Source organism: Manacus vitellinus, unplaced genomic scaffold (assembly GCF_001715985.3).
Source record: "Manacus vitellinus isolate BGI_N305 unplaced genomic scaffold, ASM171598v3 scaffold_28_pilon, whole genome shotgun sequence".
NCBI lineage: Eukaryota > Metazoa > Chordata > Aves > Passeriformes > Pipridae > Manacus > Manacus vitellinus.
The window spans coordinates 10,380,311-10,406,699 of NW_021940122.1; the positions used below are offsets into that span (position 1 = coordinate 10,380,311).

At 40.7% G+C, this 26,389-nt stretch overlaps 1 protein-coding gene across 14 annotated transcripts in view; it reads left to right on the plus strand.

Annotated features, from left to right (window-relative positions):
• Positions 1 to 26,389, plus strand: part of RAP1GAP (RAP1 GTPase activating protein) — a 44,646-nt gene that overhangs the window by 8,793 nt on the left and 9,464 nt on the right. For 6 of the 14 annotated variants that reach the window (XM_018074564.1, XM_018074563.1, XM_008927472.3 and 3 more), the window contains exons 4-19: positions 4,601 to 4,648; positions 5,762 to 5,800; positions 5,914 to 6,105; positions 11,675 to 11,778; positions 13,239 to 13,317; positions 13,601 to 13,654; positions 13,743 to 13,826; positions 14,523 to 14,623; positions 15,240 to 15,369; positions 15,616 to 15,771; positions 17,538 to 17,609; positions 17,791 to 17,877; positions 18,571 to 18,705; positions 20,138 to 20,284; positions 21,511 to 21,614; positions 23,886 to 24,002. In XM_018074564.1, the coding sequence (XP_017930053.1) occupies positions 4,601 to 4,648; positions 5,762 to 5,800; positions 5,914 to 6,105; positions 11,675 to 11,778; positions 13,239 to 13,317; positions 13,601 to 13,654; positions 13,743 to 13,826; positions 14,523 to 14,623; positions 15,240 to 15,369; positions 15,616 to 15,771; positions 17,538 to 17,609; positions 17,791 to 17,877; positions 18,571 to 18,705; positions 20,138 to 20,284; positions 21,511 to 21,614; positions 23,886 to 24,002 (1,649 nt within the window). Of the gene's footprint in view, positions 1 to 4,600; positions 4,649 to 5,761; positions 5,801 to 5,913; positions 6,106 to 11,674; positions 11,779 to 13,238; positions 13,318 to 13,600; positions 13,655 to 13,742; positions 13,827 to 14,522; positions 14,624 to 15,239; positions 15,370 to 15,615; positions 15,772 to 17,537; positions 17,610 to 17,790; positions 17,878 to 18,570; positions 18,706 to 20,137; positions 20,285 to 21,510; positions 21,615 to 23,885; positions 24,007 to 24,326; positions 24,374 to 26,389 lie in introns of those variants that run through there. The other 8 variants (XR_001920891.2, XR_001920890.2, XM_018074565.2 and 5 more) reach the window with 7 other exon arrangements.

The window sequence follows — 26,389 nt, forward strand, 5'->3', positions numbered from 1 at the left end:
ACTCCTGCCTTTTATTATGTGCAGGAATTAAACTTATCAAAACCAATTACCTTATTTTCTGGCATTTGGGTGATCAAATTATGAGTATGAGGAAAATACAAGACTTCAGTCGGACCATAAAGGTGAGGAGGTGAAAGGTAGCAGCAAAATGCTGAATATAGATTATGAGGCTGAGGTAGTATTTGGCAGACCAGAAAGGAAGAGGGAGGGAGGGAGGGGCTGAAGGTATATCTGCTATATATTCATGTTAGACAGACACAGGCCTTGTAACCACTGTACTGACATTCAAACTATACTTGGGGTCTATTCTCAGTGATTTAGAATTACAAGCTCTGTAAGTGTGCCTGGCTTATTTAACTCTGTGCTGGAAAGTAAGCTTGAGCATGCAGTGCTGCTTCAGTTCAAGCACATGTTAAAAGGTATGACAGTCCTTTCCAAGCCTTTTGAAATATGTTTAGAGAAGAGTCACTAGCAGATGTCTCTTACTGGAAGACTGTTGCTTAAGATTCTCAGTGTTTCTCGACTCCTAGTTTACCATATGAAAAGTCTCTTGACTGGATTTGCACTCCTTTAGTTAGATAACAGGAACCTGATAAGAATTTCCAACATATGCAGGCTGCTTAATTTTGCATCTGTGTTGTTTTCTTAGCTGCCCATTGTTAAGACTGTATAGTAGCTTGTTTTTTTCTAATTTAGTTTGTTTTGTCATCTGACTTGCACTAGGAGAACTAGTATCTGCTGTGTAAGCATGACAAAAGTTTTTTGAAAGAAGAGAGATGTTTTCCAAAAGAAAAAACTCCCCTGATATTTTGTTTTAATATTTGTTGTGATCTTTCTTTGTATTTTTACTAATTTATTATTTATTCTTTTGGGGTTTTTTTTTGGTTTCTCCTTCCATTTGACTGTGACAATCCTTTAGATTTGTTGAATCAATCTTGAAAATGAAATGTGGGATTTTCATTAACAGTCAAAGTGAGTAAAAGGCAAAGCAAGAGACTTGAACATTTCTCTTGTAGAATAACAACAGCAAAGCTACAGGATAGAATTGATTTTTGAGTATTTTAACAATTGGTTTGGAGGCTAATTGTATTACTGACAATTAACATAGCCATTTTGCATTGTGTGTGATGAATTAACAGGTAAAGTTGTACTCTCTTTTTAAACTGAAACCAATCCCCAAGATCTGGGAGAGAAGTTTGCCTTTTTTTTTCCTTTCTTTTTTTCTTTTCAATTTTAATTGGACTTGGAAGTAAATGGGCTATTTGCCACTTTATTCCATGCTTCCAGATGTAGTGAAGTCACAGTAAACACTTTAAGGACACACAGGAATATGCTGTTCCTAGATTGCTTTGCAGTGCAAGTAGTTGAAAAACATGGACATTTTATTTCAACCAATAAAACCAGATTTTTCACATCTTCACGTTTGCATAGCCAGTCCCTCTTCACTTAACTGCTTTTGTTTGCTACCTCTGTTCTGCATTATTTTTTAGTTTCCACATATTTTTCAGTCTTCTTTTTTCACAACTACCTTCATGTTTTTTCCCTGTATCCCCTTTTGTATCCAAGTTGTCTGTTTTGAACTAGTCCCCTCCAGACACCGCTCTTTCCCCATAAAAAACGTCTGTGACTGTAGCATTGTTATGCCACGTTGGACCTGACTTTGGGTTTGGACAGTTTCTTCTCTGCCATTCATTCTCTCATTTTGCTCAGGCCAGGTGTTTCCCCTGTACAAGACCTTGGGAATATCAGATTCCCAGAATGATCCTGTCTTCAGTAGGGTACCCAGGGAAACAGTGAGGGAAAACCTTTCCTTAAAGGCAGTACTGCAAGCCAAACTGGACCAAATCAGAAGAATATCTCAACCAGTGGCTGAGACTGCTGCAGTTTATGCCTTTCCCTTTCAAGGAATGACAGTGATCATCAACAAATTGGTCTGCCCGTGATCTGACACTTCCAACAACTTGTGCTGTATATTTCCGCAGTCCTGGTTACCCTTTAAAATAAAGCTTTGGACTGTACAGCCCACGGCTCCATTAGATCTTTGCCAGTATTTTAAGCTTCACTCTAAAGGAGAGGTTGGTAGCTTTAGACCTATGTCTTCTACTCTCAGGCTAGCAGGAGCTCCCTTAACAGTGCAGGGTCATGGAATGTGCTGGTACATTCCTCTGCTCTCTATAGAGGCTCTGATACAACAGCAGTTCCTTTATCAGGAAGTTTTCCCTCGGGCCTTGCCGCGATATTGGTCTCCTACCAGGACCTCCTTTGAAACTGGAAAGTTTTTGCAGTTATCAGATCTGCCAAAAATGTCAAGGAAGGGGAGACAAATATTAGAAAATTGCAGTTTCCCAATCTCCATTTCCATGTGCAGAAAGCCCATGGTGCACAGTAAGTTTGTGCCAGTACTTTCCACAGTTAGTTGCAGAAGGCTGTGGCTGCTTTGTACCTATGTATGCCCCGGTAATTTGTTGTTCATTTTGACTGCTGTATACCAAAATCACAATTCAAAACAGGTCTTCTGAAGTTTCCCTATGAAAGGTTCCAAGCTGGTATTTGTTTAGAATCCCTTGTTGAAAACACAAATGAAAAAAAAATATTTTTTTTGAGGGCAGGGTGGTGGTGGTGGTGGCATAACTCTCTCAAAGCTCAGCTTTTATAGTTTGATCCTGTGTCACCCTGTAGATACTATTCAAAGCTTCTTTCTCCTAATACACTTAAGGAAATCAATTTCGTTTTCAATTTTGTTGTCTGCTGATTGTTCCTTGCGTGCTTTACTATGTTTCTATATTTAACCAACTAAAATTTGTTGTTACTGCTCTTTTTTGTGATTGAACTCAACTTCAAACTTAGGAAGAAGGACCTCATGCATCTATTGCTAGTTTTCCTTACCCTGGAGTTGAGCCATACTGTTTTACTTCTGGTTTTTCCTAAGAGTTTTTAAAAGATGTTAAACATCTTTAGGAGCTCGAAGTCTGGCTCCTCATCATTTCATTAAAGTTTAGCTTTTTTTATGTCTCATTTTTATATTCTTTTAATAACCTTTCTCATTTTTCCAAAATCTCATTTTTATGTGAAATAGATATGTTGGGGATTGTTTCCTTTTTTTTTTGCTTTTGTTGCTCCTACAAGGAGCATCCTGATTATTAATAATCCTCAATGTAAGGTTGCTATTTCTTAATGTCAATGTTGTTGCTATGCTAGCAGTTTTTGCACCCTATACAGCTGGAGCATTGGCCCAAAACTTTTGTTCTGGAGCCTCCTAAGTTTCCACTGTAGAGCTCCTCTGAGATTTACCTATTTCTACCAGAATCTCATTTAAAAGCTAGTTCCACTGTAGAATACATACATAGGCATACCTGTTATAAATCACATCCTGCTTATTTTCAGAACAAAGTCGAGAGCTGCCTATCCTGTCTGGAATCCCTGATTAGCCGCTCCATTAAGCAGTCGCTGATGGTGTATAAAAATGTAGTCTCAGCATCATGTTCTGGTATGAGAGTTACAAGATTTAGGTGGCAGTAGTTGAATATTCATGTATCGTGTGTAAGAGAAAGCTTCAACTTAAATCCTGGTTTTCAGCTTCTTATCCAGCAATGCCAATTTTGGCTCTTATTCTTCAGTCTGTGATGGCGACTTTGACTATGGCCTGTTGACCCCCCGTGTCTTTTTGGCTTCTTCTGTCCTGGGCCTATGCTCTGTGCTGGGGCTATCCTCAATAAAATTTTCCTATTCTCGTATGCTTCTGCTGCAGAGGTGTGGTGGAAGTGAGCTCCTTTGCCATGGTGAGAAGGCAGAGGATGGAATAGCCTTAAAGAAAGAGAACCAAGTCTGGATGCCAGCTCCTGATTCAGGAAGAAACAGACATTCAGTAGCCTTTTGCCTTGCAATTCCAACCCACCTTGTGGTAATGGTGCCTGGGAAAGCAGATGTACATGGTTTCACTATGTGACTCCTTTTTGCCTTCAAGAGTCTCTTGCACTAGTCAAATGTTTGGATGGAGAGAAGCTCTGATTTTCTGCCTTACCTCCAAGAGGTGGATTTGTTCCCATATGTGGATGGAAGCAAGGCACATGAGCTGCTTGATAAGAAAAGGGCTTCTTGTTTAACTCTAATGCTCAAAACAAGTGTTTTTTACTTCCCTGAACCTTGCTTTGAGGCTCTCTATGCTTTGCCTGACAATATCTTCGAGGGAGAAGGAAGAATAGAACAGGAAAGAATGATTGGAAATACTGTTCTTTTGTGTTCTGTCTTTACCTCTTCCACTTTTTTATATTGCTTTGGATAGGAAATAAAGTAGCTAGAAGAGATTAGAGTAGCACATAGGATAATCAGTTTGGGAGATTGCTTTTGATATCTCCCAACTTTCTGCTTTTTAAGAGATGTAAGTTTGGGGGTAGCCTTTCAGTTTTAATGTCAAACTAGGGGACTGGCCAAGTTCTAGCTTTCCTGCTCTTTTTAATTCAAACTTCCAAACTTGCATAAAATAGAAGATTATGTAGAGAGACAAAATATGCATATTAAGTATATGGAGAAGGACACAGAGGGTAAGTGAAACAGACATGCTAAAATTTAGGATTCACTGTCTATGACTTTATGTTTCCAGGGGAGTCGTCTGGATGAACAGAGATGTTCCCTTCCAGCTCCTCTCAAGGTCAGACCAAGTCATTGTTGCCTCTTAATTTGCTGAGAATGGCAGATAATTACTGACCTGGCTTGCAGTATATTTTCATCTTGGATGAACAGGGAGTCCACAAACATCCCAAGAACACATATATGCTTGCCTTTTTTTTTTCTTTTTTTTTCCTCATTGCTGCACAAAAGGGTGAAACTGTGTAGCTGAAATAGAATTAACACTTCCCTTTTTCTAATTTAATGGTTCCAATAAGTGTTTATTATTATTTGCAGTCTTAATTTTGCCTAAGTAATTTCTTAAATTTAGTCAATATAACAGCTGTAATAATATCCATGAAACCAGATTGCATTTATTTCAGTAGTCTGCTTGAAGACACATAGAGATACTCTAGAAAACTGGTCCATTTTGCTCAATATTAGGACAATAAGGACAGATTCCCATCTTTAAATCCTCAACTCTTCCTCTCCATTTCTTCAGTCTCAGCTCAGGCCCAGTAAACTTAAAATCAAACTTGACCTTGATTTTAATCTTGGAATAACCTTTTAAAAAAAACCACTTAGAGAATTGATACAGCTCAGTTTGACAGAGATAGTCAGTGATCTTTGTGGTGATGGAAGGGGCATCCAGTTGGCATAAAATGGCTTAGATACTGTTCCTCTTCCCTCAGTCATGCCTCAGCACCTGTGGTTGTATGCCACAGATCTAGCAATGGAGATGACACAACCTCAGTCTCACTGTAAATAACAGTACTGTTTCTACTATTCCTGCTGTCATCTCTGTCTGCAGAAGAACAGCAGCTGTCTAATACTATGTGGAAGGAAAAGAGAGATACTGAGACTCCTCTAACCACATTGAATTTGCCTATAGTTTGGCTACCTCCACATTTTCCATGCCTATATTCTGTGATTTCAAGGAGGAGGGTGGGTAAAATCTGACTTCTAAATTTGTTCTCAAAGTTCTGTATTACAATGCTGAGACCTTGGAAATGGAGTCTAACCTTTAATCCTGAAATGAAGCTCTAAAGATGATCTAGGGAAGAATGGAAGCTGAGAGCACAGCTTGCACCATCATGAGCGCATAACACTTTAAAAGATGTCACATGCTTTTGCTAATGGTCTCTTCTGATTTCAGACAGAAGAGGAGTATATTCCTTACCCCAGCATCCATGAGGTGAGTTAGTACTACTCTCCACTGTTTTTCCTTGGATTTTATTGGTTTTTCAGCTTATTGGCCTTCCAGCTTATTGGTGTGTGGGTTTTGATGCTCTCCGTCCTTCTGAATAGGTATTACAGAAAGGGTGGCCATATCCTCTCATTATCTTACCCCAGTTTGGGGGCTACTGGATTGAAGGGACCAGCCACAACCTGTCCAGCTTGAGTCCAACTCTGTCTGATGTACCCTTTCCCTGGAGTGGTAAAGTGAAACTGGAAAGTGACCCTACAGCCAAGCTGTACCGCAAACATTTTCTGGGAAAGGTAAGGGTGACCTTCAGAACCTTCTTTTCAGCCTCAAGACTGAAATGTTTCTCAAGCTTTTTCTGATGGATTTAGAGATGACTGCAGAGCTGCTCCATTTCAGTTCCTTATGATGTCTTGAACTAGTGTAAATAAAGTACATACTGTGGTACAGCCTGTAGTACGTTAAGTTGGTTCTATCTCCTTGTGAAATGTGGAAATGTGCATCATCCTGTGCATTAATAGAAGAGAAAGATTTGCACAGGAAATTACTATATTTGGTTAAGAAGCTATTTTGAGGCTTCTGTACAGATACCAACCTTGGGATGACAAGGGGAAAACAGTGTAATAAAATTGGAAATGGAGATGGTATTATTTCAGAGGGGACTTCACCACTGACAGTGCAAGCCTCTCAGTAGGAAGAAAAATGGTCTGTTTTCCTCAGTGTTTGGTCATCATAGAATCTGTATGATGAAACTGGAATGTGTGTTTTATAGTTGTTGATTTAAGTGAGCGTAGTGGTTTGGTTTTTTAGGCCTTTCTGGTAATCAGGTCAGAACTAGGAAGTGACCATGTTCCCAGTATTTTTTTACGTAAGCTAGAGTATAAATAAGATGGGAGAGAAGCCGCTTCCTCTCTTCCCTTCCGGCAAGGTTTGGAGACAGCAGACTCCTGCAGCTGGTCTCACTCCTGTGGGGGAGCTGAGGCCTGGCCGGGCCTACAGGGCCTGTTGTTTCTGCCGATCTGGGGTCTGGTAGCGTGGCGGCGGTGTTGAGTGCGATTGTGCTATGTCAAGGAAAGTATTAAGGTTTTCTTTGGCTAGTTCTTTATTGAGTGTGTATACCTGTTTTTTCATTTTTTTTTTGTTTTGTTCCTTTTCCCTTTCTCTTTTCTGTTTTTGTTGGTTTTTTTTTTTTTAATGTGTATATAGTTTTTGTAATTGTATATAAATGTAATATAAGTGTAAATATATTTATATGTTGCTTTAGCTCTCTTATTTCGGTTCTCTTGGTTTTTTTTCTTTTCCCTTGGTTCTGGTGGGGGGGGAGCTCTTGCGGTGGGGTTTGGGGACTTGGCAGGGAGCCAGCTCCAAACCACCACAGTGAGTTTGGTGCTAAATGCTCCTTGACTTAAAAAAATTCAATTTGACACATAGGGAAACAGAGCTTGGCCTCATAAAGTGTATGTTTGCTGGCTGGCCATTAAGGTCCATCTGGGTTGGCCTACTTAGTGAGTTGGCTGATTACCAGACTGGATCTAAGGATGATATTAGCCATCAAGAACAAGTGAGAACAAACCATGATCTCTTCTGAGATTCAGTTCATAGCATAAAGAGATAAGAAAGCCTGACAGGTGTACTCATGCTGCTTACTCAGTGATCTCCCTCAATGACTGCACAGTGAGTTCAAAAACAGGAATAGGTAGAGCTTTGAGCAGGTCCCCAGCACTAGTTGTGCTTGTGTAGTATGCAACTCTGAAAACTGATATTAATATAATTTATAAGTACTTAGGAAAAAAAAAGAAAGCCTTCCTGGAGACTTCCTTTCAAGACTGGCAGATTTGCTGTGCAATCTGCTAATGGACATTTATCCTGCAACCTTCTGGAAGCTTTCAGTATGCCAACTGTAATTATTTTTATGTCATGTTGAATTTGGGGTTGTGCTTGAAGGCTTCCAGAGACAGATAGCATGAGAGACAAATTGGGATATGATTTTTTCAATCTGATTGTAGGATTCACTGCTGACCTGATACCACAAAACAGTTGAGGTTGGAAGGGTCCTCTGGAGCTCATCTTGTCCATACTCCTGCTCAAGCAGGGCCATATCATCATTGTTCCTTGCAAGTGAGATCCAGGATTCCCTGTATCATCAGACTTTGTATTTGCAGAGTGCCCAACCATCAGTGCCTCAGTACTACAGAAAATCTCCTCTCTCCTATATTATTCCTATTCTAGTGTCCAGTGTTTTATTCTTTGCCTTAATTGATATGAATGTGTGTTTGTGTTCAATTAAACATGCATGTTTTTGAGCAAGCCAGTGTCAGAAAAGAACAGGGTGAACAGGACTCTTGTCACAGAAAAGTCTTCCTAATAGAAAACTTTACCCAATGGTTTAAGGGCTTAGGTAAGGAGGGAGCTCAGAGCTTTTTCTCTAGATGAGTATTTCTTCAGTGCAAAGTTTGTGATACCATTGATTTTGATTCTGTGTGCATTGAGTCCTTTTCTTGCTGAGAACATTGGAAGGGTTATTTCAGCGATGTCAAGAAAATTCTCTTTCAAACTTTGAATAATGGTAAACAGTTCTTAGCTGAAGAAGAGTCCAAAAGCATCATGTGGTGGGAGAGGCACAGCCAAATGGTTCAGGGAATATCCTTTAGAAAAGGTGGGAAATTAGAGCATTTGTGTGGTATTACAAACTTAATATGCATGTCTGTGTTATGCATGGGTGTGCATATACAGGTCACTCAGACAATTCTTTTGACTCTTTTGCAGAACTTTTTATAGCAGACTCTCTAAAACAACCTTCAAAAAAAGCGGTAGGACACACAAGCCATAGCTCAGTTCCTTTTCTTTGCATCATGGTCTGTATTTTACATGATGATTACACAGTAAGATTTATTCTGCCTGTAGGAAGAAGGCTGTAAAACCTTATGTCTTATACTTTGGGAATAATTCCATGTCTACTTTGTTTTCCAAAGCTATAATAAAGAGAAGTAGCCTGAAGCCAGGAGGGATTTAATAAAAGTATACATTGGAACTGCCAGTCAAAGAAACTTAGGGTGCAGTTTGACAAGTGCTTGAGGCTGGCAGTGCTGATGAGAGAAGCTTTCTTGCCGTGCATTCCTGTGTTTCTCCGTTAGGTTGTCCTTTCTTCATGCTGGTTAAAGTACTGTTGCTGCAGATGGCAGATGTCTTAATAACTTTATAACTTCTGAGGCAAACTGTCAGTTAGTCTTTTCCCTTGGACCCATGGAAGAGACTTAATTCTTTTCACAGAGATCTGTTTGAAATCCAAACCTTCCTTTCAGACTGCATTAAATGTTACAGAAACTGCTTCTATGGCTGAAGAAATTTGTACCTATATATAGGTCATCTCAGCTCCAGGGTATCTTGTCACCACTGAGAATCTTCAGTATTAACCATAAAGTCTTCTGATGGTTCATCTCTTAATATCAGGACAGCTAATGATAAATGCTGTTGTCCACTGAAGGACTCGGAGTCTGCCTTCTGTTTCCTATGTGTTTTTACAGAGAAATAAAATCACAGAGGAAAAAGAAAATCATAATGAGGAAATTACAGGTTTATACATACATATGATTACTCAGATCTCAGTTTAAAACCCAGGCTTACATTCAGGATCAAGTTACACAGCCAGAGCATCTTTGAAAAAAATTCGGTTATTTTAAGACTTCCACTAATTCTGGTGCCCATTCCACTGTGAAGATTGCACCGTTTTGTGTAGCCCTGTTATGTTGCCTACAGAGCTGATACCCTGGTCTCCAAAGCAACTGAGATCTCAAAGTGTCAAATCTGCTGGGGTGTGGCTTAGAAGTCTCACCAAAAGAAATCTTGATTTCTGGTCCTTGCAGCTCAGTGTTACTTTTGGCTGCAGCTAACTTCAGGTTTTGGCTCCTTGTCTTTTGCTCTGCCTTCTAGTCCTGACGTTTATTGGCATTGTGCCATATTTTTCCTTAACAGCCTGTCTTGGCCATCCACCCTAGCATATGACTTCTTTCATTTATGGGTTTTGATTCTAGACTTCAGCTGACCATTGAACATGCTTTTGTTTTGCTCCTTGAATCTGTCTATTCCTCAGCTACTCTGTCTTTCTGCCCTTGGTCACAGGGCACCTGATTCTTGTTCACATCCCAAAAATCTATTAGTATCCTGAAAGTCATGATCAGAAGAAATAAACTGTCCTTTGTGGCTTCCTTTGATCTCACCTTTTCTTCCCATGGACAGATAAGTTCAGTCACTATCATTGACTTGTGTGACAGATCACACTGAACTTATGGGATTTGAACACTGCAGCTAGAGGCCATATTACTCTGCCTCTTTGCTGCTCTTTACTCACACTTTAACTTTTTCAGATCCTCTCATTTGATCAGCTGTGAAACCTTTTACCCATAAGTCAGTAGCAGGGCAGTTCTGGGTGTTGTTTTTTCCTGTCCCAAAGAGGAAATGGGGACAATCATATCTTTAATAATTAAAGAAGTTGGATAACTTCATCTTCACATTGAGGTTCAGGGTAGTGATTGTAGTCTTAGTTATTCCGTTTTTTGTTTCACAGAGAGAATTGGTTCATGTCTGTTAACTTCAAGTTGGTTGTGTCCACTTAGATATCAGAGTATTTCACTAGATATATCTTTTTATTTCACAGTGAGTCAGAGCTATGACTAATACAAAAAAACGTGTAGACAGCAAAAGGCTGTCACCTTTGTATTGAGAGAAGTTCTGCAAGCCAGAACAGACCTTCTATATTTTCTATGCAAAAGGCTGAGGAAAGAACTCCTCTGGGTTGGAGGCTAAATACTGAAATGTACTATTGCCCCTTTCAACAGAAGTTCTCGTTATCAGCAAAAGATTAAGATATTAATCTAATCCAAAGAGAACCAAATTCCCTGCATGACATTTTCATTGGTCTCTCTGCTTATACCTCAAATTCGTTAAGTTTGGACTGTTTGCTGGAAGCATAAATTCAGTCTCAGTGCTTCGGTCAGAGTTTGTTGTAGCAGCCAGCTCTGAATACTGGCTGTAAACAGGTTTTCCACTAGGACGGTGGGAGTGATCAAAGCATTTCTGCATGATTCCACCTTTGTAGTATTTTCATTGTACTAGAGGTTTCCATTCACATCCTGTGTCAAAATGCTTTAACCTTTTGAGATTAGAGGTTATATATCAATATATATTGATATACACAGACCATTGGAATATGGCTGTGCAGCAGGAGAAATGTTTGACCACAGCCACTTACATACAGAGACTGTAAAAATGTTTGCATTGTGGCTCATGGTTTGACTGAATGGTTCTGTTCTAGGCACACTGCTAAAGCTTGAGCAGTGTCAGTGGCACTGCTGAGAACATTCATCTGCAATGTGATTACTTACTGACTGTATCCTTCCTGAGATGTGAGCACTCTTGGAGGTCAACCATTTGGCATAATGATCCTTACTTTTTGTATAGAAAATTCCCACAACCACATCCAGTTGAATGTGCTGAGGACCACTGCTTAGTCATGAACAGTCTGAATGAATACAGGGAAAGTCCACGGAAGATATAATTTTGTTTACAAGAAACTCGATTTCTTCAAAATGTGTTGCTGAATGTTCTAATCCTATTCCTTCTCAGGAGCCTTTCTGATGTTGGACAGGTGAGGAGAAAATGAATTGACAGTGGATGCACTCTGACTGATATGCTCATGCATTGATGATCAAGTGGGCTGGAAGACAGCATATGCATGTCTTCAAGCATGCTATTGCTAGTTAAATTAAAAATCAGCTAATCTTGAGTGACAGGTTGTATGCAAAAAAATCTGGTAAATTTCTCTGGGAAGCATGTTGGGAATAATGCATTTTGGCTTCCTGTTTGCAGGAGCACCAGAACTTTTACTCCAGTGACATGTCCTTGGGCTACCTAGTACTTTCTGTGAAGTATGAACAGATTGAGAAGCAGGAAAATCTACGCCTGTTGCTGAGGTAACAGTGGCTGTTGTTGAAGCATATGTTACTGTGCTGTGTCTCTCATCTTACCTTGAGCTTCCTTCTATGTGAATTTCATGACTTTCTTCTGGAGAGGACCACAAAGAAAACTTTGAGCCATTTTTCTGCTTGCCTTCCCCTCTGAGTTGCTCTCAGCAGTCTCCTTCAGGAAGCTGAAGTGGTGCTTGCAAGTGCGTCTTTATAGTAGCTGTGTGAAAGATACCTGTTCTTCCCTCAAATAGGAAGTTTTTCTGGGTTTTTTGTTTACTTAGAGACATGTGAGTACTCTCTAGGAGAATATAGATTTCCTAATGGAGGACAGCCTAGCCCAGGCTTTGTCCTTGAGACTAAGACTCCCTTGAAGGTGAGCTAGAACATTTCCTAGGTTCCCAGGGCAGCCTACAAAGTGCCATAACCTTTAGGGCTTCCACAGAGAGACATTGCCCAGAGAGAGCTGCTGAGTGAACTAGAGGAAGAATAGAGATGGACCTTGCATGGGTGAGAGGCAACGCTTCAGAAAAGCTTTTTACCACAGTATGGGCTGGGTGAATTTCCAGTAGGCAACATGCTACTGGAATCAACAGTTATTCTAATACAGTTGCTGCTGAGAAGGATTCGTCCAGGACTGAGGGAAAATACTGGTTGCATAGGAGTCAGCTACAAGAGAATCACTGGTGGGTTTCCATCACTGTATGCAGATAATGCTTCAGTGCCAGCAATAATCTTAAAATAAAGAGAGAGCCTATTTATGAGCTGTGCCTGGGAATGTTTATCTGAGCCCCAAACCCTTCCCTGTAAGAGACCAAGGAAGAACAAAAGGGTAGAAATTCCTCTATTAAGATATTTCATTATATGCAGTACTTTTTGGTCAGTAGCTTGTTTATAATGGTTTGAAGAGGATTCTGACAGATCGATGGTTCTTCTTTCTTAGAAAGATATCTCTCGTTAAATATACAAATATAGAGGAAGGAAGCTTTTCTTTATCTTTCTGGAACAATGCTACACCAATTTCTGCCTCCTTTACTTTGCTTAGATCTGCTTTCCTAAGCTGTCTATAACAGACCTTTTACAGTCTTTCAAGCCCTCAATATGTGGTCTTAGGAATCCTTTATTATTCTTTGTTCATGAATTGTATTTCAGCATTTAGATTTCTGTGAAAGAAAATCGGGGGGCAAAAGAAAAGCAAAATATTTCTTTAAACAAAAGAATGCAAAGGAGCAAGAGAATAAACATTCCTGTTTCGTCTTCCTCTGCTTCCCACAACAAGTGATGAACAATAAGAACTGAAAGGACCTTGTTTTTCTAGTGACTTTATGCACCAGGCTTAAAATAACCCTTTGGGATTTACTGCTTTAAGGATACTCTGAAGAAATGGATACCTTTCTTTAAGAAAGGACCAGTGTTGTTTGTGTTTCCCTTCAGCTATGTCTCTAATGCCTTTTTTTATTTTGTGTCAGGACTCGTACTGGCACCAAACATGACCTAATCCCCATTTCCTGTCTGAATGAGTTTCCCAATGCTGTCCAGATGGCAAAGGTGAGATTCATGCTTGCCTGTTTAAGACCTCATTCTTCAAGTTATTTTCACTTCTGTCTTCCCATTTCCCTCTTTTTCTACTATTTCCCAGTAGAACTGTCATATAGTTCCCTCCTACCCTTCCATTTAGCTTCTCTTCTTTCTCTTTTAATTTTAGCTCAGATTTTTTGCCTGAAGGGGCTCCTGTCAAATAATTGTAAACAGTGCCTGCACTCTCATGTGTGTAGCAAGCTAGGGCAAATGATAATCATGTTTCTGTTTCCCTCTCTTTCTCACTTGACAGCTACTGTGTGAGGATGTGAATGTTGAACGCTTCTTTCCTGTCCTCTATCCCAAGGTACAGTGTTCTGGTATGTCTGTGTCACTTTTCCTTCAAGATCTGGCTAATGACATCCAGCTGATAATTTCTGTTTTCATTACCTCAGGCTTCGCAGCTTATTGTTGCATTTGATGAACACGTCATAAGCAATAACTTCAAATTTGGGGTCATCTACCAGAAACCTGGACAGGTAAGCTCTGTCAGATCCCACTGTATGTGAGACAAAATGCAAAGAGTCAGTTCTCTTAGCTTAAATGTAATAAGAAGATCTGTGCGGTGCAGAGGCCAGCAGTGATTGTGCAGTGCCGTGGTTCCCTTGGCATGCCTCTTCCACCTCCAGTATCCCTGGCAGCTTTGCAGATCTCTGAACCCTAACCCTAATGACAGCTTGGGATTGAAGCAGAAGTCCCAGCTTCATAGGTGGCCCAGATGAAGTTCGTGGAGGCAGTGATATTGTTCTAGTGCTGTGCTTCCCTTCTCTTGTCTCTTCCACCCCCATTGTCCCTGGAGCTGTAGGCTTTATGGATCTCTGAATGCTAATCCTAACCCTAAAGGCAGTTTAGGGATGAGGCAAAGCTCCCCAGAACCATGAAGTGGCCCAGATGAGAAAGGTGTGGAGGAAGCAATTTTGGTGCAATGCCATGCTTCCCTTGGCATGCTTCTTCCACTCCCAGTGTCCATGGAAGTGCAGGCTTTGTGGATCTCTGAACCCTAAGTCTAACCCTAATGGCTGCTTGGGGCTGAGGTAGGAATCCCCAGCACCATGGAAGGCCCAGATCAGAAATGTATTTAAGCAGAGATGTTTGTTGGTTGAATTGTGCATAGAAATTACTGCTTGTTCTTTGTACTGCTTGTGCTTCTTACAAGTTCTGCTTTCCTTTTGTAGACAACTGAAGAAGAAGTCTTCAGTAACACAGTAGAGAGTCAGGGTTTCCTGGAGTTCCTGGATTTTCTTGGTGACAAGATTCAGCTGCAGGATTTCCGTGGGTGCGTACCCAGCGCAGCTAGAAAGCCAAACTGAGTCAGAGAACACTGTGCATTCACAGGCTGCGACTCTGTTAGAGCCCTGCTTTCAGAGAAGTGCTGTGTCCTCTGAATCCCAGTGCAGGTGAAGAAGCCCAGGATGCTTTTGTCAGCCATCGTGGCTGGAAACTAGTTAGGTGTCTGCTGGTATTTTCCTGGTATCTCAGTCTGACCCGCAGTAACATCAAAGAATAATTTTATTTAACAAGTGCAAATACAAGTTTGTTTCACAATGGTATGGAACAGTATTGTTTTAGGCTCTTTCTGTGGGGCAGCCCATCCCTTCTGTAGTTCTGAAATATGGAGTGTGTTTCTCAGAAGAATACCAAAGAAAGTAGCATCTTTGAGGATCCCTGGTTTAGCTTCATAGCTTTTAGCAAGCTGGTACGTTCACCAGCAGAAACACTGTGCAGCTTCAGTCAGTGCATTGGTTTGGGTAAGATTTGGTGCGTCACTATCACTGACTTCCTAAAAATTACCTTTGATAATATTGATGTACTACTGTTACTGATACTGTCGTTTTTCTTTCTACTTTCTCATCTCTACTGCCTGACCTATGGCGTGGTATGGATTTGCTCAGGTTCCGGGGAGGCTTGGATGTTACCAGAGGTCAAACAGGCACTGAGTCAGTCTATACAAATTTCCGGGGGAAGGAGATCATGTTTCATGTATCTACAAAGCTGCCCTTCACAGAGGGAGATTCCCAACAGGTATCAGAAGGAGAACTACAACAGTGTGTCTAAGAGAGGGGGGATATTCGAAGAAGGACTGTGTAGAGGGGAGAACGACTAGCTGTATAATGTTGGGAATCATGGCTGGAGTAATGGTAAAAGTAGTGGTGAGGGGTTTGCTTGAACAGGGGTTTGAGATGCTTGGCAAACGGGTGTTTGAGGCCCCATTGTACTGTTCTGCACTTTTTCACCTGCCTTCTCTCTTTATTATTTTTTCTTCTCCAGCTTCAGCGGAAGCGTCACATTGGGAATGACATTGTAGCCATCATCTTCCAGGATGAAAGCACACCTTTTGTCCCTGATATGATTGCTTCTAATTTCCTACATGCTTATGTGGTAGTTCAGCTCACTCATAGCACCACTGGGGACACTCTCTACAAGGTAACCAGAATCAATAGATTCCCCTCTACTGATTTTGATCCTTGAAGTGGAAACCTGTACTTGGGCCTCTGGGAGAGGTACAGGTTCAGTCAGCTGTCATCCTCATTTCTTAAGTATCTGCACATGAAACTAGAGTGTTAGTTGTATGTTTTTCAAAGTAGCTGATGAATTTCTGAAGCTTGAAGCTTGGGAACAGAAGCAGGAAGAATTCAGATAAAAGAATTTTGTTTACATCAAGGGACATGAGGCACAATTGATCCCACTTTGGGGGTTGTCTTGCTTACATGATATAAGTCAGGTAAAATTCATGTCTGCATTTCTTCTGCTGTACCGCGCAGTGCTTAGAGCTTGCACTGCCTGAGATTTCAGGTCAGATACAGCTGGCTATCCTAATCTATGGGATCTACACCTGCTTTTGGGGATCTCAGAACTGATGCCTATCTGGTAGGGAACAGCTACCTGTTAGGGCCCTCCAGTTGAAAGAAGTCCTGCTAGAGCTCATATTCCATATCTGCAGTCTTTGGATACAGCTCTCTTTCTCCCTCCCTGACATGACTCTGTATGGATGTCTATATATCTTTATGTTCAACTTTCAGTCATGCTTAAAGAGCAGAAAATATAAAGAAACTTGCATTTATGATGGAGTTTCCATTGTAGAAACGCTTTAATCCGTGTGTTATGTCTCGTATTATGTAGGGATTTTGATTTGGTGATGATGAGTCCCTATGCCTTGGAGGTCTACAGGAACACTGAGAATACCAAAATTAGGACAGGATCTCCATCTGCTTTTCCACCGAAGAGGGTGTTGGTGGAGCAACCATCTTCCATTGTTCTGCTTTGGGCAGCCATTTTGTAGTGACAAATGAAAGCCTCATGCTGATCAGGGGCATGGGATTCCACTTCTCTTGTTCTCTGTATTGTAGGGCGCAAAAATTCACTGCTTCTTCTCGGTAAACTCACACCTCTCATTGGCTCTGTGGCTCTGTGACGTTTATTCGTTGTTATTTTGAGGCAGCTGCAATTGTCATGACATTGTTCCCTCTTGAATGAAATAGCAAATAACGATATTGCTCCATTTCAAACATGACAAAAAAATTAACTCTGAAATGTTGTGAAGTGCTGTGGTAAGATAGCTGCATGTAATTATAAGTAAGTGCTGTGAGGAGACAAGTGACTATGTAAAAGCTGGCCTGCATTACAGTTTTTTTTTTTGACATTGATATGTTAGGTAGGAGCATGTTAAAAATAAAACAAACAAAACTCATGCATTTCCTTATTTCATACTGGGAAAATGCTTTTGCATGTTTATCACCCGTGACTCAGAGAGGCAGTGACACTGAGATGCTCCTCTCAGTGTGCAGTATATCTCTACCAAGGATTCTCTGTAAAAAACAAATAGGTCAGTACAACCATGTTGACCAAAGTTGTTCTAGTGGAGGTAAATCTATCTTGCAACCTGAATAGAAACATTTTTTTTGGTAAATATACTGATTATACTGGTTATTATTAAAAATATTTTTTAAAAAAGCAGTCGGTTCAATTTTTTGTTGTTCTTGCTGTGTGCACATCCAGCTGAATTTCTAGGAGATAAATCAGCACATTCATCCACTGAGTTCAGAAACAAAGGGATGCACAGGACGCTGTATTAGATCTCTTTTGGGTATGTAAATTATTCAGAAGGGATCAGGTCTATCATAGTAGTTTGAAAACTTTGATAGTTTCACTTGTGTTACGATACTTTTTTTTTCTCCCTTATATTATTTCAGGTTTCAGTCACAGCCCGAGATGATGTCCCCTTCTTTGGACCCCCTCTGCCAAATCCAGCCATATTTAAAAAGGTTTGTTTCTCTGGTCCAATGTTAGATGGCAGGAGGATATTGTACACACACTTAATGTTCTGAGTCAGTCTGGCTAAATGACTTTGGAGGTCCAAAGAGTAGTAAGCAGAGCTTTTATCATGTGATATTTTTATTACTGTTTTTATCTCCAGTTTAGTCTAGTCTTCATCTTATCTTACAGAGTGCAGAATTTCGTGAATTCCTTCTGGTCAAGCTCATCAATGCTGAGTACAGCTGCTATCGAGCTGAGAAATTTGCTAAATTAGAGGTGGGTCTATTACCTGGTTGCTTCCATTAAAAATTATAATTATATGTAGTTATAAAGATATTATTGTCAGATTAAGAAAATATAGTAAAATTTTTAACTTTTGATTTTGTGTTGCTTAAGAAAGGAAGATGAAATGTGATTAATACTCAGTTATGGGATGCTTCCTTCATATTTCATAGCAGGTGTGATAGAATATGAACAGGTGCATTCTAATGTAAAGGTCTAATCCTCAAGTAAGAATGGGAATGTGACACATACAGTTTGCTGGAGGAAATTCTGTATTAGCTGAAACTCACTATTATGGTACAGGATGCATACTGATATCACTGATTTTTGGTACCAAATTCTGTTCCAGACTCTGCTGTTTGCCTGATCTGGAAAAAACATGCCTCTGTCTCATCAGCTGTAAAAAAGTGTCCTTTATGACTTGCTTTAGAAAGAGTTTAAAAGGGCTGGGTCTTACTGCAATAATAACTGTGTCGTAAAACTGTAAACTGTAACTATGCAGTTAAAACACTTCATACTGTTTGAAGTATTTTCATGGGGTTTTGTTGTTCTCGTTGTTGCTGTTTTGGGAATTTTTTGTTTGGTTGGTTGTTGGGTTTTTTTAAGAAGGATGTGAGACACTGAGAAAACAGGGAAAAAATCCTCCGCTCCTGTTAAAAGATATTCTCATTTCCAATGCTGATGCAGGAAAGAACACGGAGTGCCCTCTTGGAGAGCCTTTTTGAGGAGCTGCAGCTTCGCAGCCGCAGTATGATGGGATTACCCACAGGGGAGGATGACAAGATAGAGAATGGCAGTGGGGGCTTCCTGGAAAATTTCAAGGTGAGCCATCCTACAGAGCAGGTGCAGTATGGTGCAGAATTCCATACTGGCCTGTAGAAGTCAAACTCTTTGTGCTTCATGCTGGTGTCTAGTGTCAGATGGGGTTTTATTCTGTGACTTACAGAAAAAGGAAACTGTTTGCAAGTGGAATTGTAATAACTAGTAGCAAGGGGCTTTTGGTTCCTACAGCAGATCTCCTCCAATTCATTTTTGTTATAATTGGAAGAGTTGCAAGAACTACTACAAGAGAGTTTCTAAACTGTCTCTGAGTGTCATGGCTGGGCTTCGTGAACAAAGATTTGGGAAGGGCTCTACCCACGTTTGTTACAAGCGCATTGGTGGCTAAAAAGGCCAATATGAGACACGTCCGGTTGCAAAAGGCTCTCTGAGTGTACTGTCTAGAAAAACTGTGATGCTTTACTTACTCTCTAAAAGCCAGAGTTATTTTATCTTTGTTCAGTGTAAATGGCATGGTGTTGTTTTGTTTCAGTTTTTTAATAAGTCAGGATCAGGTGACAGAACATTGTTTTGAAAGTGATCAAGATGATACGAGAAAGCAAAGTTTTTATATGAATGGGCAAACTGAGTTTTGAACTGGTTATATAGAGAGAATCTGATGTCACTTTTGTCTGGAAAGAAGTGTTATGAATAGCATTTCTTCAGATGACCTCCACCTGCTTTGTATGGTAGGCTGGTTAGAGTTACTAAGGGCTTTGAAACGAATCCATTCACATACAGTTTCTTTAGCTATGTGCATAGCTTTGGTCAGATCTGGGATGCTTTGGTGAGGTGCATTTTTACATAAAATCAATCTACCCTGCCTTTGCTACTAACCATGAATTTTATACCCATCCATGTCTTACTCTAGTTACCCTAAAATATCCCTTTTCTGACTTCTAGCAGATACTGTGGTTTGCATGTCATGTATACAGATGACCTTTGTAAAAGGCTGGAAAAGGCTGAGTAAACTCAGAAAATGGCTTTTTCAAATGCTTCAGATTTTGATGTCTGCTTTCCCCTTGCAGCCAGCACTGAAATTCATACAAGACTGAACCTTACAGTCTTGAACAGGAGTTTGATTTTGCGTTTTATAGCCTCTACTGGGTAGGACTGCTCCAGTAGATGCTGTCTTATCCAGTATGCTGGGATACTGGTAGGGAATCTCGAATTATTGCAAAAGGACAAGGGAAGTGAAAGTTGAGAATATACATGAGGAAGAGTTCCTCCCTGGCTCTTCCCAGAGCTCCATGCATGAAGTAGTATGGACAGTATCTAAGATGCTACCTTCTAGGAATCAGGATTTGTGTGGTTCTGATGTCGGTCTGTCACAACTTTCCACTCAATCTGTGATGCTTCTCATACTACCCTACCGTGTGCATGTCTATATGTGTATATCTGTGTTTGTCTGTTTCCCTGCCTCCTTCCTGTTCAGCGGGTGATCAGAGGCCGCAGCCAGAGCCTGGATACCATGGGGATATCCATGAGAAAGCAGCAGCCAGCCACCCTGCCCAGCCGCCCAGCTACAGCTGGCCTTGCCCTCAGCCAGAGTGTCGCCGAGGGCCCTAAGGCCATTGCTGCGGTAAGGTATTCGGGTGGGCTGTAAGAAGAAAACCCGGCATACCTTTGTAGCCACCCATACATTTTATTTCTCTTTCCCTATTAGTTTGTCCTCTTGTACCGCCTGTGAATCTTTTTGTTGTATCATCCCATTTCACAAGTGATGAAAGTATGTGTTGCAGTCTGTTTTGTCTGTGCCTGTCCTTTAGCCTCAGTTCATGTGTCAGCTAGAGCTGAGATTCATGCAAACTGGGAGAAGAAAGTCAAACATGGTTCTACTTTTGACATATATCTCTACTATCCTGGATTAGATCCTGTACCTTGCCATATGCTAAAAAATGCATGCACTATAGTTTGACCAGAATGGTACTGTATTGTCATATGGCAAGAGCTGAGAACATAAGGACACTAGAACTGTTTAACTTTTTTCAATTTCAACAATCAGATTATTTTCTGTAATATAAACAGGTGCACAATATATATTCAAGGTGCTGTTTTGCTGTAAATAGAATTTGCATGTTTGGAAGAAACAGCAAAATTAATAAAGTTTGGGGTGAGAAAAAGAATGAATATTTCTAGTCACTATCAAAATCTTTCTTATTTGATAGGGATACTAAACATATGTGATCAGCATGAGTATAATAAATCTGGGACAAATCTTTCCAGAAAAGGATCCGTGTTTCCAATACTGAAAATATGGTTACCTTGGCCAAAGTGCATCCGGCCAGTTGTGGTCTCTGCACTAGTGATGTCAATACAGGCAAACTACAACAAAGGCATCTCCGAGTAAGCCAAGAAGGTGCCCTTCAGTGGGAAGATTTCTTGGTTGCATGCGTTCTCTATGTCAACACAAGGAAGTCACAGCCTATTAATGACTTGGGTTTGCTGCCTCCTCCACACCTTTAACTTCTTGATTTCTTTACCTTTCTGATTCTGCCTCTCCTCTCATCATAAGGGGGATACCTCCCTTCCAGAGCTCCTTTCTCTGTATAGTGGCTGTGTTCTGCCTTTGTTTCTGTGTCTCTCTGTCCCTCTCTCATACCACCTTTGTAAGCCCTGGCTGCTCTTTCTCACTGACAGAAAGTACTCCTTCTTGCAGAGGTGGAGCCGAGCCATGCTATTGTATTGCAGAGTAAAGGAGAGGATCTGGATTCATGTCACAAACTCTTCTGCCACGCTTCCCGTTCTCCACAGTTTTTCCTGTCCTGTTCCCTTCCTTCCCTTCTATCACGCTTTCCTTTTTTCTAGTCTTTTGCCTTACCTGGTAGGAGCCCATCACGTACTCGAGCCAGCCGCTTCCATGGGCGACGGAGTAGTGCCATTGGCATTGAGAACATACAGGAGGAAAAGAGGTATGAACTGTGGGAAGATGAGACAAAGAGGGTAGAAAAACAGGAGGAGATGAGAAAAGGAACATGAAAAGGCACATATAAAGACAGAAGGGGAATTGACAGGAATGAGAGCTGAAATGGAAATGGTTGGAAGAAAAACCTAATTATCAGCTGCTGGAGAAATGGACAAATGACAGAAACAGACAAAATTAAAAAAGGACATTTGGAAGTGGGGAGAATCAGTATTTGAGGAGGACTGGAGGAAATGGGCAGAGGAATATTGTAAGATCGCTCTTAAATATTTTACAGTATGATCCAGGACTCTTGAGTCTCCTCTTCTGTATTCACCACTTTTAGATAAGAGTCAGATGACAGGCTAGTACTTGGTAAAGGGATGCTTGATTGTTTGTTTCCATGTTAAAATGTTCAAATAGGCAAAACTTCTTGTATCTTAAAGGACTTTCTTTTTAAAGCATTAAGTCAAAAAGACTAGTGTTTAAGTCAGATCATTTGAGAAATAATTATAACTAATGGAAAGAATACAGATTCAAGGAGTGTTTTGGCATATTTGACAGAATTATAACCATTCAAAAGTTGTCTACTAGTCACCAGAGATTATTTAGATAAATCATAAATTTCTCTCAGCTCTAGCTGAGACACCTTTTTAAGATTATACAGAGTCTCAAAAGTCACCTGAGTGCTGTGCATCTAATATGCAATTTTCCCAGTTGCAAGAATTCCAGAAAGCAGGTTAAAGACTCGATGTAGAAGGGAAAAAGTAATCTTTAATGTGGAAACCAGTGATTTTATGACAGAAGGAAATTACTACATATTCTGTTCTTTCTTAATGAGGTACATATGACCTAATCTGAATAAAAATAGTATAGAATCTACTTGGAGAAAAATCTTCTGAGACAACTGCCCTGTTGCCCAGTCTAAGCCAACACAGTTAGCCACAGCTTCTCACTATTTTAATTACTTTTGTACTTTAGGCAGTTGTGTCCCTCAATCCATTACTTTGTGTTCAACAAGCTTTTCTTTCCCCTTGAAGAATCTGTAAAACTTTTCTATCATAAAGAAAATGCCTGGATTTATTTTCTTCTTTTTTTTTCCTGCTCTTTACTAGGAGGAACTGGTAAGCTGTTTGGCTTATTTAGCTTTCTTTTTGCATATTTGTAAACTTAGATATGAGGAACAGGGAGCCTTAGCTTGTATTTTGTGAAAGACTTTTTGGGTCATTTTTGAAGGTGTGGTTTCACTAGCAACTGTTCTGTTCTAACAGTTTGTTGCTATTGAAAAGCAGATGTGATACTTCCCCTCTTCCACTGTCTCTTTCAACTACCCAGTTCTGACTGTTCCTTGTGATGGCTCAGATGCTCAGTGGATCTTTCATGGAACCGATTCAGCCCACTAATCTAAGAGGAAAAGTATCAACTTGCTTTCCTTGATAATTGTCTGCCAGATTCCGCCATGAACTGGCTCATGGAGAAGTTTGATGGGTATCAGGACTGATGGGAAGTGCAGTCAGTAAGAGTGATGGAGGCTGGAGCATTCTCTCTTTCTGGCAACAGTGAGCTCAACGTGTGACTTCACCTGAAGCTGTAATTTAATGATGTGCAGGCTTTGGTGACGGAGCTGACCCAGTCCATCCCACTTGTTCATGTGTTACAGAAGTTTCAGGATTGTTTTAATTTTAGAATTTTTGTCAGGGTAATTTCCAGTCTCACAAACAATTCTATTAGCACAAGTGAGGGCGTGAGGAACTATGATTTGAGGGGTACAGGTAGGATCAACTGACCAGGAGAGCAGGGGAAGAGCTCTGTGAACTCCCATCACTGAAGCTCCCCAGCATCCCCCTCCCCCCCAAAAAACCCCTTAGTTTTCCTTTACTTAATTAAACATACCTCTCTTTTCAGTTACTCACACAGACAGCTTTCTTCAGAAGTATCTTGGCAAGTACTAGCAGCAATAATACTATAGTAACCATCATATTTGCCACTCTCTATTAAATCTTAATGAAAGAGGGAGGATAAAAGAAAAAGTTAAAGAATTAAAGGTGAATACTGAAATTAATTTAAGCTTTTAAATCAATTCAAAAGGAGCTTAAAGTTTGCCATTTTGAATATGTCAGATGTGACATGTAAGGAGTCTGCCCTTTTCAATACAACTGTGTTTACTTCTGTTTCACATGTATATGAGAGATCCAGCTTTGTATTGGGCTTGTAAAGGACTGTTAGAATAGACAGTAGTTAGCTCTGGCTCTGAGTATAGCTTGTTTCTCTTTTCTCCGAGCAGAGACACTGCAGAGAGGATACAGAGGGTGTTGGACAGTCCTGGAACTTTCTTTGACCTGAAGTCTGATGGATCATCCAGTCCCAGCTCCCCAGAGTTCCCCAGCAGGAAGAGCAAGTGAGTTGAAAATAATTTGAAAGATGCTCGCTGTCTCTGGTATTGGCTTAAGTGTGGTGCATGTCTCGTTCTGTTGGAGGCTTTGCTGAGATTGTCCACATCAGGCATTGAAGCGTCTTAAAAGTTAGATGTCTGGCTGTGGTACAGTATTTCAGAGCCTGTCATGGACTCGGCTTTCTGAAGCAGTCGGTGAAGAAAGATTGGACTACTTAAAGGTGATTTTGGTTATATCTTTACTATAATGTTAGCTTGCATCCAACAGGATACGCAGAGTCTTAGCTGTCCAGTTATCCATGTTTACTCATGTATATGTTTCTTCTATAGTTTGCTCTGGAGTGATTTTGGAGCTTCATGGAGAAGCTTGGACAAGGGTATGTTGGGATGTTGGGTTGTCCTCAAGTTCTGCCCCTTTAAGCAGAATCCATGCCGCTGCTCCCAACCAGCGTGAACTAACCTGTCTTCAGTCCTCCCGAAGTGTTATAGCAGGTGTTACAGCACGGTCTCATGTGTTGCACCTATGTTTCATTGCTAAAGCACGCCATACCACACCCCGTGTTCTCCTGCAAAACACTTCATGTAGCAGTCTGCAAAATAGTTTTCCAGTTTCTGGTTGCCAAAAACTGGAAAAATGCAATTTCCTTGTAGTAGAGCTTTGCTGTTGCTAAGCTGTTTTATACTGGTGTGTGATCCTATCTAAAATACTTCAGGCAAACCACCCATTTACATTTCCAAGACTCCAGAGCAGCCTGTCTCTAAATCCAAGGCTGCAGCTGACTTTCTGGAACAGCTTGCCACACCTAATTTTTTTCATGAGAACTTGGATGAGACCTGTGGCAAAAAAGGGACAGATTATTTTGTATTAGGGCATGTCGCTTCCTCAGGACTGTGTCTAGTCTAAGAAAATTTCAGGAGGTGCCCTAGAACCAGGGCTCTGTGGTTGTAGTTGCTCCAGGTGCCAGATTTGACAAGGAAGAGCCTTCCTTCCAACTAGACCCAATGCTCTCTAAGAATTACAGGCTGCTGACTATCTGCAGTAGTTCAGCTACCCAGTTGTGTGCTGTAGTACTGCCCGGAATTTTGTCACAGCCAAGGTGCAGAGTTCTGGTAAGTACATTTTTGTGTATGTGCTAGTTTTGGTTTTGGGTTGGATGAGTGTCCAGAATTTTGGTGTGGAGGAGGATGTGAGTACATCTAGGAGATACAGACCATTTAAGATGCTAGCTCTGGCAGCCAAGGACAAGAGAGAATGCAGGACATGGAACTGCTGACTGGTCAGCAACCACCATCTTCCAGCATTACCACATCATTCCACCTCCCTTTCCTGATCCTGCCTGGGACCTTGTTAGTGAACTAGAAGTTCCTGACTAGGTATGTGTTAGGGACTCTTGTTTTGATTAGATAGATGATTACCTTGCATAATAAGCAAGACTTCTCCTATTTAGAAAAGATCTCATAGCTTGGCTAGTCCTGGTTACCTGACTGTAGAATGTGTGCATGTCCTGGAAAAAAAGAAGTATGAAGCTTTCTTTCCTGACTTTTGCATATGATTGTGGGCTTCCCCCACTTCCCAAGCCCCGTTCTCCATCAGCTGAGGTGAGCCAGCTGCAATGGCTGTTTCAAGTTGGTATCCATATGCTTTTGGAGAGAAAACGTAGCATGGGATTTCACTAACAATACTTGCATGAATATTGTTTATGCACATGAGGCATGACCTGTATTATTTGGCAGTCTGTCTAGTTCTGTCCCCAGGATTCTCTCTATGCATTTTTTTCCAGTCACAGACTCAAACCACTTACGATCATAATTGTGGTGGTTTAGCCCATTCCTGGAGAGTTCGTTTATGAGGTGGGATGTAGCATGGAGTTTTGCACAATTAGTGATTATCCAGAGTTAGAGTTGTGATCTCAGACTTATGGACTAGCTCATGTGCAGTCATACTTTCTTCATGTTGTCTGAGACAGGGGAGTAAGAACATGTAATTCCACCATGTAAAGCACACCATTTTCAGCAAGACATTATTAGCACAGTATTGCAGGAAAAGGCTGGGAGTGTAAATTCTCACAGTCTGTCTTGGAGACCATTTACTGATGTTCTGCTGAAATAGCCTATCTGTTTTTCATTGTGGAACCACAAATCAGGATTCATGATATAGGCATAATTCTAATGCAAAAAGAGTTCTGAATGGTTCTAGAATAATTTATGTAGTCCCTATTAGATAACATAAATGGGTTATCCCTGGTAGTATGTAGTCAATCCTCTCCGGGTTCTCTCCATAGAGTAGAGTCACAAGAAATTTCTCTTATCGCAGAAACATCCAGCATGTTGCTGCTGGTCTTAAGTAACCATTTCAGATTCAAGACTTAAATGATCAACCTCTTCATCTGTGT